The sequence below is a fragment of the Cydia fagiglandana genome, chromosome 10 (assembly GCF_963556715.1).
Source record: "Cydia fagiglandana chromosome 10, ilCydFagi1.1, whole genome shotgun sequence".
Lineage (NCBI taxonomy): Eukaryota > Metazoa > Arthropoda > Insecta > Lepidoptera > Tortricidae > Cydia > Cydia fagiglandana.
The window spans coordinates 4,574,833-4,587,792 of NC_085941.1; the positions used below are offsets into that span (position 1 = coordinate 4,574,833).

General features: G+C 34.8%; 2 protein-coding genes across 3 annotated transcripts in view; one reads left to right on the forward strand and one right to left on the reverse strand.

The window, feature by feature from the left end:
• Positions 1-1,605: 1,605 nt before the first annotated feature.
• Positions 1,606-10,396, reverse strand: LOC134668306 (zip homologous protein 2). The gene is given in 8 exon segments (XM_063525789.1): positions 1,606-1,741; positions 2,257-2,360; positions 3,452-3,529; positions 6,668-6,771; positions 8,896-9,028; positions 9,723-9,842; positions 10,048-10,121; positions 10,195-10,396. Coding segments are annotated over 8 exon segments (855 nt in total). The 5' UTR covers positions 10,301-10,396.
• Positions 10,397-11,412: 1,016 nt separating this feature from the next.
• LOC134668076 (transferrin) overlaps positions 11,413-12,960 on the forward strand; it is a 31,559-nt gene continuing 30,011 nt past the window's right edge. The window contains exon 1 of one of the 2 annotated variants that reach the window (XM_063525551.1): positions 11,413-11,550. In XM_063525551.1, coding sequence (XP_063381621.1) covers positions 11,490-11,550 — 61 coding nt within the window. In that variant the 5' untranslated portion in view covers positions 11,413-11,489. The remainder of the gene's footprint in view (positions 11,551-12,960) is intronic. The other variant, XM_063525550.1, reaches the window with a different exon arrangement.

A 12,960-nucleotide genomic window follows, 5' to 3' on the forward strand; every position in this document is an offset into this window, starting at 1 on the left:
CTGGACATGTCCCCGCCTGTTATTCGTTAGACGAACACGCCTTTAATCAAGACAGCTACAGAAACATCCCGGCAGTAACATCGTTCAGTGTTATCTGACAATTCGTCAACCTTATAAGTTAAGTATCAAAATTATATGGCGTTATTCATAAGCGCGCTACAAGCCTCAATTAGGTAGCTATTGTATTAATCTGTAATTTTTACTCCTCCATATATTTGGAATAAAAGTATGTATAAATTAACTAAATGACGCTTGTAAAGTTAATAGATAAGGGGGATAAAGTCTACATTACATTGATACATATTGTTGTAGGTTGTCAACCCTAATAGTTCTACTCCTACTGAAATGTATTAGCAACGTCAACGTTAGCTTAAATTGGGCAGAGTCGAGAAAAATGTCCTCTTTTGTTTGACGATTAATGTCAGTTAAGCTAAGTAATTAGATTAAATTACCGAATACCTATTAAGAACGGTAAGTATCAAAACTTTTCTCAAGCTTTTATTTTATAGCATTAGCAAACCTCAATCAACTTGCATTTTTTCAGTTCCTTAAATCTTAGGCCCAGAATAGCTCCCTCGTTGGAGAACTTTTTAAATTTATTAAAAGCCACCATATTTAAATGTTTACAAGATCACTCTTTCGAAGATCGTTTTTAGGTATCAGGTAGTAAAATAATAATATCTATAATGCAGCCTACTACTAATCCATCCACATCCTGCTACTAATGCAGGCTACGACTTCAGGCAAATTTATTGTATGTATTATCAATTTATGGTAATTAATTCTATTTCTATTTTTATTGTACAAATGTCGAATATTATCGCAATCATTGCCCGATTTAAATATTTATCACGGCCGAGTCTTACAAGAGCCTAGCCTCCGTAATAAAACAGAATTTAAAGCTAATTTTACTTAAAAACATTTTGCTTCGTCTCAACAGAAATACATTATTCATACAAATCCCGAATTCAAGGAGGCTAACCCCGCGTTCAGGATTTGATGAATAAAATATAAATTGAAAAACGGTTTTATTCAAATATATTTTAATGAGTAACATGCATTTGGATATCATGCAAATTATTTAGAAAACAACGACTGAATCACGTTGAACAATTGAGAAACACACTTACATCTATAATAGCCTAGAATAATAGCTACGCAATACAATTAGATCGTTAGAAATATAAGCCCAGATGTTGTAATCATATTATAATTTGACCACCCAGCAACGGAAAATAGCTGAAAATAATTCCAATATTGTTATTGTAGTATGTAAGATACAGATAGTATGAAAGATTGTTAATTCTTTATGAATTGGATAGGGCTGGCTAACCAGAGTATAACATTATTGCAACCACCAGAGTTGACACAGGTTATGACAGGTAGAAGTCGCCAACACAAAACAATGATTTAACACACCGATTTTCTCGTATTTACGTGTGCGATACGCACACATTTACACCGACCGGTGAAAGGCACAAATTCGGTTTCCACTTTTCAGTAAGTCGCTGATTGTCGTAAAGCGCGTCTATTTCTCATATTTCTATCTGTCAACACTGACTGTAGAAGAAATAACATGCAATACGTAGCAAAATATTTAATTATCTAATATTTCATAATCTTCATTCCATTTTTGAATGAACAGTTTTTTCCTGCTCCGCTGCAGTAGAGGGCGCCCGGAGACAACTCGAATGGAGAATTCGTCGAATAGCCAGACTCCGGACTTAAGTTATTTAACACCCTAGAAATGTATCATTTTAAGTCGAAACACGAAAAATAAGTAAGTCAACTTGGTAGGTCTGTGCTATTTTTATGGTTTATAGTTCGTTTTTTTTAGCATTAGAAAGAACTCCACAGAAGCAAGCGTGCAGTTTTTATCAGGCTCTTTAATTGTTAATAATTATTGAATTATCTAATGTAACATGATCAATACATATAATTTACTTCAAATTATTACCGCTAAAAGTGCCGGATTTGGAACCACAAGCTTACTTCTGCCAAGTTCTTTCTAATGCTAAAAAACACGGACTATAGTTAAACGAGTTTTAAGACCGATTAAAAAATAATCTGATAAAGTTAGAAGTTAATTCTCAATCTCTGTTAAAAGTTAAAACACAGAAAAAAATGCCTAATTATTTTTAAATTGCTCCCTCCATTTTGAAACACGATTAGCATTTGTTACGAATGATTTTACTGAAATTAGAAAGCGGCTAAAAAACTTTCGAACATCGCAAACTTTCTTGAAGATGCGTTCACAGATACCGTTATTAGAGATTCTTTAAAAATTCGCTGTACCCGGCCGACTCGGGGGTGGGAGGGGTGTACACCGTTGAAGTTATCTTGTTCGATGTGTTTGACCTCTGAAAATTATAAAAACAATATGATATAGGTAAATGTTGTATAATAACATAAAATACTAAAACATGATTATTTTCCTGCCTTTAATGATCACTTAAATCTTGTTGATGTAACCTGTCATTAGTAAGTAATTGACTTTTTGGGAAGTTCATAATTTTTAAAGTAAAAGGTTAGACTAGACTATTGTAGACTTAGAGGATATATATTATAACCAAACCATTTGGTTATCATATCCTTTAAGATTGTAGACGAATATGGGTAAATTAATTATTACGGGCTTACAAAGCATCTATCGATGTTTAGTTCTAATATTAATTCCAAACTCTAGAAAATTGTTCAATAAATTAGTTCAGAAATTCGCCAAAGAAAATCCCAAATTAAACACAAGTAATCTTCATTCACTCGTCTTAATTAAAATTCACTCAATACAAATCAAGATACTTGTATAATGACTACAAAGTTTGAAGTAGTTAGGTATACTAGGGATAAGCGAAGCTTCGCCGTCGTTTAATGAGACTGAAGTGCTTTGTTGACGACAAAAATATTATTTGATGAAGAATCCGTAGTATTCAGGTATATAATTAATTAAGTTTCTTTGAAATATACCTATAGCTGTACCTACTATTAAAATATCGAGTCGACAGAATTAATATAGTTGGTCAAGCAGATCTTATCAGTAGAAAAAGGCGGCAAACTTGAAAAATGTAGGCGCGAAGGGATATAGTCTCATAGAACATTTGAATTTCGCGCCTTTTTCTACTGTAAGATTTGCTTATATTTCTTTATTAACATGGGACTAGTGTAAGTGTACGACTAGTTACAAGTATGTAAACACATAATTACTTCGCGGTTATTTAATTATTGAGTTAAATAGTAGTAGAGATTAGACCAAGAAAAGTCTGCAGCGATAATGAAAGCCCACGCATTGCAAGTGTTATTTACACGTCATAATTTCATAGAAGTTTAACGTTTAAACTAACGCTTGCACTGCGTGGGCTACCAAAATCGCTGCAGTCTTGGTCTATAACTCTAGTAGTGTTAACGACAAAAAATATAATGTACCAAATTTCAAATGAATACATAATAAATTCACCTGACTCGTAGCGCTGTAGCAAGCTGATCGTTGCTTACTTATCCGGGATGGGGTCACCAGGTTAGACTGACAATATGCCTGCAAATATATCTTATGTTTACTGTTATTTCATAACAATCTGATAAGAGTATACAACAACAATAATTCGTAGGAATCAAGCAACATTCGACCTTTTATATATGCCCTTAGGAACTAAGATGTTTGTGGTGATATAGGAAGATCCGATATCTTGGAGGAAAATTGATGAGAAAAATATTAGATTGTAAAATAATTGTAATTGAGGAAAAAATGGATGCTGATCATTAGACATCATTAGATAGGTATTATTTGAGAGTATGTAAGACATCTAAAGTTCAAAATAAAAGTATACTTACCTAATTATATAATACCTAAAGTAAAATCAAAATGATGGTAAATTACAGTTAGCGGCGAAAATAGCTATAGTTAGTAGTTACGCAAATTAAATGTAGTGTAACATTTTGGTGATTTTCTGTATAGGTATGTATTAGCTAGTGTTTGATAGGTAGGATTTTCGGAAATCGTCACACTAGAATTTATTTTCCATTTGTCCCATGTAGATATACATTCTCCCGAAAATTAATTGAAACATTTGTATTAAATAACAAGTCTTAAGGTTATTATTGTTATTAAATGCCTTTATATTAAAAACAAAAAATACGAATGAATTAAAGTACCTAACCTTTAAAATGACATTAAATTAAACCCTCATATAGTCAAACCGCGAAAAGTCTACAGCGATTTTGATAGCCCACGCGATTTTAAACGTCAAACTTCTATGAAATTATGACGAATAAATAACACTTGCACTGCGTGGGCTATCAAAATCGCTGTAGACATTTCTTGGTCTAACTCTACAAATCATAAGAGCAACCTGAAAAACATAACGTCGCTGTGCGTGCAAAAGTCGCCATGTGTTTTTAACCTACTTTACAGGAGACACAAAAAACTGTTTATTTCGATAATTATTGAACATATACCAATCAATATTTTTATGACAAAAGTATTTGCACTTTTACATATACACCGTGTTTTTTTTGATTTCCGTTAATTTCTAGGGTGCATTCCTGAGCTTAAATCAAGTAACTTTCTCAAAGACACCGATATTCTAATTAACTCCATTTCGGAGATAATCAATAATTTACTTTTTTCCTCTAAGGCCTCTACAAGTGTGTATACTTGCCTTAGGGCCGGTTTACCTATTGATTAGTGTTTAGAATGAGTTCATACATTTGCTACTAAACTTAAGTACAATCTTGGTCGATCGATGTACGAAATTACATTGAAATGTCACAGACTTCAATTGTTTGGTTGAGTTAAATGTAATGCTCATGTTACAACAACGCTATATGCTACATTTAATTTTTTGAGATATAACTATGCCATTTAGTTCCCTTAAACGTACTTAACCATACCCCGAAGTTAACGGAATTCAATAAAAACACGGTCTATTACGGAATTACCTGAAATGATATTTTAGTTTCAATAGCGTGAAAAAAATACTTTTTCATAAATATGCTACATAGCGATTTTTGTTTGAGTCGTAAAAACCTCTAAGTGTCTTAATCTGTACATGGCTAGATTTAATTATTAAGGGCCTTATACAATTTGTGTGCTTTTATCGTCACATGGTTATTTAATAAAATGATGGGGTGTTCAGTAAAATAGAAAAAATATATTTAAGTCGATATAATGGAAATTTAATAATGAATGAATAGTCTACGTAGTTTTTTTATTATACTTAGATATTACTATATATTAATATTTCCTTGCTTGTAGGCAACACACTGGCTTGTAAATTGAAATTTTGCTGTCTTCTAATATTTCTTTAAACTTCTTTCTCCCAACAGCATACGAATAAAGGATTAAAACGACTCTTCTACATTATATTTTAGTACTGACAATTTCTTTAAACTTCTTTCTCCCAACAGCATACGAATAAAGGATTAAAACGACTCTTCTACATTATATTTTAGTACTGACAATTTCTTTAAACTTCTTTCTCCCAACAGCATACGAATAAAGGATTAAAACGACTCTTCTACATTATATTTTAGTACTGACAATTTCTTTAAACTTCTTTCTCCCAACAGCATACGAATAAAGGATTAAAACGACTCTTCTACATTATATTTTAGTACTGACAATTTCTTTAAACTTCTTTCTCCCAACAGCATACAAATAAATGATTAAAACGACTCTTCTACATATATTCTGGTACTATTTATTATTTTCCTTTGAAAAGACATAAATAATATAATAAGGTATTTGTCTGCCAACAACTTGTAACGAAAACTCACAAAACTCAATTATTATGTACATACCTACATGTCACGTATTTATTTTGCTTGATGACTTTTCAGTGCCAAATCAATAATGATACACTTTAAAATGAACATGTTAACGTGTTTAGTATACAACTTGAGGGTAAGTAAAAGTATCTATAACATATACGGTAGACTGGATACAGGGGCCAAATTCGACATGTACAACTGTCAGATTCCGCATCCACGTCAAATCAACAGTTGATTTTATTGCATACTGAGTGTTGATTCCATCAACGGTGGATAATATCATTTGGTACAACCCAAAACTCAACTCTAAACTAAGAGTGGTTCGGTTTGGTTTGCTTGTCACCCTAACTGTGGATTGTTAATGTCAAAAGAACTTATGATTTTTCCCACATCAACGGGAGATCAACACGATACGTCAAACGTCGCTTGTCGAATAGGGGTCCTGGATAGTTATAAGAGAATTCCGCCATGTGTCGTAAAACGTACGGTCTGGAAACATAGCATTGACTCCAACTAGTACAAAAATTATCGCTATTTGCGAGAAAATACATATTTTGGGCGCAAGCGCATCTAATCATTTTTCAATAAACTTGTAGAAAATATCGCTATGTGTCCAGAATGACATAACGAGCGCACATCTGTAATTGCTGTTCAAATAAGCTAATGTAGTTATGTGATTTATTCCAGTTAGCGATTATAGGAAGAGCATTCATTGTATGGGCATCACATACCTACATTTGTTAAATCCTTAAATATTGAAATTAGCTCAACGCTGTTTTTGGAGCATATGCGTATGGAAATAAGGTTCAAAATGGCATTAAAACCCAAAAATCGTCAAAAATCACATAGCGACTTTTGTAGGCACAGCGACGATAATACAATTCATATACGAGTAAGTACTCACAGAATACGGTGTGCTCTTGGCAGGGCGCTTGCAGGCTGGGGCCTGTATGAACGCCGGGGACAGATTAGTGCCCGGGGAGATCGGGATGCTGAATGGAGACTGCTCTGAAATATTACAACGTCAGGCCGTTGACCGCGTGTGTCTTACGGGGGTAACTGGAAGGCCTGTGCACACCGGGAGCGTGTGCGTAGACGCGCTTTGTAATATAAATTCCATATGAGAGACGACACACCGCTTGCGTGACGTGTGCGCGGCTCCATTTTAGCCTGCACGTCTACCACACACAGCCGGTGTGGCCTGGCCTTTAAGTACTAAAAACTTGCAAATTACTGATTATATGATTCGTCTAGATACCAGCGGTCGGCAACCAGCGGCCCGCGGGCCGCGTGCGGCCTGCGAACCTCTTACTTACGGCCCACGAGCCTGTCTGGCTATTTTGTATGTATTGACAAATGACAATGTCTGATAAAGTTCTTATAATGATGTACGTAAGTTAAAAGATGTAATGTAGATAAATACTGGGACACGGACAGACGAGCACTCGGACGTATTAGCGAGCTGCAAAACGCACTATTCTCCATGCACTTTTGCATGTGAACGTTCATAACACGCTAATATACTTAATAAGTAGAATGGTAAGCGAAGCTGATTTATATATATTTTTTACGCGTAGCAAGACTCAAATGTTTGGAAATCAAATATGTTCCGTAGTATGTTAGTATCTCAATGCAAGTTTTTATTAGAGAGTTATTAGAGGTAAAAAATATAACATTAAGGGCCAGTTGCACCAACCACATTTGACAGACTGATCAAAGTCAGCCGGCTCGCCCCGGCGCTTTACTATGAAACTTTCCATATACGAACAGTTGGGTGCAACCGACCCTAAATTATCTTTCCATTTAAAAATAGTCACGTACGTAAGGATAAAAAAAAATAACTTTAGGAAAAATGCATAAATGTTTGAGCTGCTGAGGTGTAAATTATTTTGCTACTAGGTACATGCTTCAGTTTCAATAAAACTTTCTACAGATTATAGTACCTAGGTGAGGAAACCTTGCCAAGTTGTACCCGTTTGCCAAATTGTTCCTACATTGTTAAGTTACAGCATTGTGGTTCATAACGCTTGCCGATCGTCGCCTAAGTTATTCTGAAGGCTCGTGTGAGTCGCCAAGTTAGATCATTGACCAAGCAATCACCTCAAATCATGTCCTTTTAATAACGATTCGTGTTGAGAGATCGAACATCTGTGGTATCAACCTGTCATACCTATGTTATGTTAATAAGTCAGACGAATCAGCGAATCAGTAGTCACTGTCAGTACCCTCTTGGGTCTCGGGTTCGCCATAGTAAGGATGCTAAACTTCAAACTCGGGTAAATCCATTCGACCCTCTCACCAAATATCTACCCTATAGTCGCACCAATAAAAGTCTGCAGCGGATTTGATAGCCCACGCAGTGTAAGTGTTATGTATACGTCATAATTTCATAGAAGTTTGACGTTTAAAATGAGACTTGCACTGCGTGGGCTATCAAAATCGCTGCAGACTTTTTACGGTCTGACTCTACTACCTTTTCTTATCTGACAGATGGTTGTAATTGTATATTTTTACAATGCAATAATTTTTAAATAAATATATAAAATACATTATATTTACTATTTATTTAAGGATCGTTAGGTCACGCCACACTAGCGCTCCTTGTCCGTGCTTGCGTACCTACAGCCTGGCACAAAAGAGTAGAAATTAAAAAGTGGCAACACTAGTGTCGTCCCGTTTTCTATAAATTGGTTTGAAAGGGACGACAGTGTTGCCACTTTTTAATTTCTACTCTTTTTTGCCATGCTGTACCAAATAACAATAAAGGCTACCACACACTAGCGTCTTTTGAGCGTCGGCGTTTAGTCAGCGCTTTGGAAAATGGCTTCACTGCGCAGTTGCGCCAACGTTGCGTCGAGCAGCAGCCATAGAGACGCTGACGCTCGGAAGACCCTGGTGCGGGGTGGCCCACTACCTTATTTACCCCGGCTACACACGTTAACTATAAATGGTAGCGATTAAACGCTGTCGATTATCGTAACGATTTTGTCATACACACGGTAGATAAAACTGCGCAAATCGGACTGCACAGTTTAATCGCTACGATTTATAGTTCCGTGTGTAGCCGGCATTAGGCGAATGCTCGGTAAGCATTGAGAACGAATTTAACATTTTACGAGCGAATTCACTTACTCTTGTTAGCGCTGGTGAGCTGTGTCTCCAAGTTCTTAATAGTTTTCTGGCACTCTTTCAATTGTTTGTGCTGCTTTTGGCATATTTCAGTCATGCGCTTTAGCTCTGTTCGGGCCAAGTAGAACTTTTTGGTCTGTTGACAATAACGTATTATTTTGAGCTTGAAAATCTTTAAAAAAAAATGGCTGTTTCATACATTTTGGCTAGTCCATCTTCTATGGAAGGGTAAATTTTTTTTCGCGATTTCGGTGTTGGTCCCATAGTAAAAGTTGCTCACTATAATCCCAAAAGCTCCCTGGCAACGGGAATGTAGTTATATTTTAGCCACCCTGTATGGGAACTCCGAAATTTCATAACAAAAGTTAAAAGTTTAAAAAACTACGAAAAATCGGCTAACATACATGGGGTATATTCTGATAGCCCACGACGTGAGAAGTCTAAAAAAACATTTGGACATCAAGGTTAGGGTGGTCCAAACCTATTAGTATCAAGTTAAATGCATTCAGTATAACAGTAAATCCGATTACTTCTAAAGCAAGCACAACAGAGTCCAAAACATGTTTCTTGTATTATATCAGATATGTAAAGATTTGTGTGTGACAGTAGAGCGTTATGTATTTGATCACATACAGTCCGGTGTCATGGTTCTTAGTTCCCCCACCATACACTTCGCAATAGCCAATAGGTAAGTACTTACTTAGGTTAAAACACCTAGAAACGTTATATAATAATTTATGTTGATATCGAACCTTGCAGAAGAAAGGAAAGGAAAACTAATAACAATATGATAATATTATGAAAAAGAAACTTAAAAACTAAAAACTTACGGACTGTAAAAGATAAGACAAGAGACGTCTTCTATGCTGTCTCTGGAACTGTAAGACTTCACTGCATTTCTTTATAAACTCTTCAGGCTCTGTGAAATAATCTTGGACCTCGGGTTTCATCTGAAAATTATGTAAATTTGCCTAAACAATGAAGTTCAAAACCTGAAAGAAAACTAATTACAACTAAGAGTTTTGATGAATAGCGATATCTAATTGGGACGCAGGAAACATTCTTATTAAATATCACAACTCACAACATTGTTTAACACCTTTATTCAATAGAATAAATAGGTACTAACTTATTACGTATTTTATAGGTACTTACGTCCGGTACTAATTTCATAATAGAACATGGCAAGCGGCATACTAAACATGTCGCATTCTCTTTTCCTTTTGTTACTGAAAAAAAAATGTTTAGGTATATTAAATACTGAACTAAAAAAAACATTTCAAAGAAAAATATTTAACAAACCGTTGTCCAAGCACTTATTGCAAAACATATGACCACATGATGTTAAATGTAACGATATTCCCGGTTCTAATTGAGAAAAACATTTATTGCAGTGGATCCAATCCATTTTGATGATTAAACAGATCTGTAAATATTTATTTTTATTAAAAATAATTAAAAACTTGATCCGTAAAACTTTTGAAATCTGCTGTCATCTTGTCTACCGCGCCACCGCGCCATTTTTTAGGTCTTTTATAATGCAGCTTTTATTAACAAAACTACGAGTAAGTAACTCAATAGCAAGTTGTTGAGAATATGTTGCAAAAAAACTGAGCGATATCGAACATAACACGGGATTGAATATCAATAAAGCAGTCCTATAAACTAAATTTGACCTCTCATTAAATCGTTTTATTTAGAGTTTTATTATTGCTGCTTCCACAGATGACTAACTGATAAAATACTTAAGCGACTTTTTAATGACATTGAAAGACGCGCGACAACGGCATTAAATTTCTACTTGATATACAGCCAAGTAGTGATAGAGTTTGTTCGGAAAGAGAAGAGTCGTGAAATGTATTGGGCCCCATACATTCCACGAATCTTCTCTTTCCGCACAGACTCTAAAAGTCGTTTTAAATTATAATTAGTTTTATATGATTGGTAAAACAGGGTTACTTTATTAGATGTACCTACTATGCTTATTAAATTGAGCTATTATAGTTAAATATTTATTATATAAAGTATTGCAGTTAATTGGTTGTATGTATGTATTTCTATTATTTTTAACAAATACTTTTGTTCTCACGCCCATAAAAGTTAATTAAAACAGGTAAGTAAGTAAATATCTACATTCTCTATCACAGTAAACGTGCAGCGACACTCAATTCTCTTGTAATTTGGGCATGGGATGAATAATAATGAGATTTGTCTGACATAAGGGGAATAAATTATAGGTACATGCAAAATCTTTGCTTTAAAATCGATTTTCTTTCTCATAAGTAACAAAAAAACCTTTCAAAGTGTTAGAGAATCCCTACAGTAAAAAAAACAGGAGGTAAGTAAATACAACTGGAATAAATATAGGTATATTTAAAAACTCCCAATCTCTCAAAATCTATTTCATAAATCTACACACGCACGCACCGTGTCTTCAAAACTTGTCTTAAACTACAATTAGCATACAAGTATCATAGCAGATCCAACACTGTGTCAGAAATGGAATACAGCCACACATCTGGCTGAATATAAAAGAAAATATCAGTCTTGTAGTCGGTAGTGTGTTCTCGCGGCCGGGTCGATCGGCTGGATTGACCATGACATTGAAATATCTAGTAGTTCTGTTGGCCCTGACCGGCGTCCACTGCAAAACAGCATGTACGTTTGTTTTTTTTATTGCATGCTTTTATTTATTTGTACAGTTTAACCCAGTTTCCGATTACATTATGTTTTTCACTATTTAAAAAGAAGAGGTACCTTCATAGAAGTTAAGATTTAAGTTTTTTTTAATCCAATTAAAGCATAGGGAGATTGAGTAAATAGGTTTTTTTGGTTTATTAATTTTGATAAATCTTTTTAATACAGATTATGCATTACAAAGAGCTTCTGTGTGCACATTTTTTGTGCCAAAATATGAGTATACTTATTACTTACCTAATTTAAGTATTTAGATTGTATTTTTTTTGCCATCAGTGTAATTTGGGCTCAAATAATCTAAAAATATAACATTATGTTCATTCTGACATTTCGTCAGAGCATTCCTAATTATTATTAATAATTATTTGACGACCGGTCTGGCCTAGTGGGTAGTGACCCTGCCTGCGAAGCCGATGGTCCTGGGTTCGAATCCCAGTAAGGGCATTTATTTGTATGATGATACAGATATTTGTTCCTGAGTCATGGGTGTTTTCTATGTATTTAAGTATTTGTATATTATATATATCGTTGTCTGAGTACCCACAACACAAGCCTTCTTGAGCTTACTGTGGGACTTAGTCAATCTGTGTAAGAATGTCCTATAATATTTATTTATTTATTTATTTATTTATTATTATTACTTGGTTTAGGTCAAAGCACAAGGTAAAAAACTTCAATTGCTGTTATCAATGTTTACAAACAACTTGTTGCCATGTTGCTTATCGCACTCTTTTATTATGGCAATAAAACACCGAAATTGAGTACCGCTTTCAGTCCGTTAACTTTTTAATTTCGTTTACCATAGATAAAGATTGACCTACGTCTAATGAATTAACGATAGGCGTGTTTTTTTAATTTACTAATTGGTAGTGAAGGTAGACCAAGAAAAAAAAACATGTTGCAAATTTGCAACATTGATAAAAATAAGCAAATTTAGCTTGCAATACTTTCTGAGCTTAGTTTTCCTCATTTTTATACTCATTAACAAAGTTTTACCATAAATGATTGACCGTTAACAACATTTCTTGTAAGTCGGCTAATTTTAAAAGGCTGTCTTTTTTGACACCAGTTTTCATCTTGCCTCCATAGTGCGTCACATACGGATACTATTTCCTCCACTGTCACTAACCGGGGCTCCGAAATTTTCCGGGGATGATGACAGAGCGATCTCCGGGGTGCGGCCGAATGTCCGGGACTCCCGGTAGTGTCCGGAATTACGTTCCGGTGGACGCAACCCAGTTCCGAACGGAACTTATAAAACGCTGCAATTGGCGGATGCGCCCCCCGGAGTGAATCGTGGCTGATCAATAGGAACTATGGTTGGAATTTATTTGAATTCTCTTCCACAGTTCTCACTTTTTTTGGCAATTA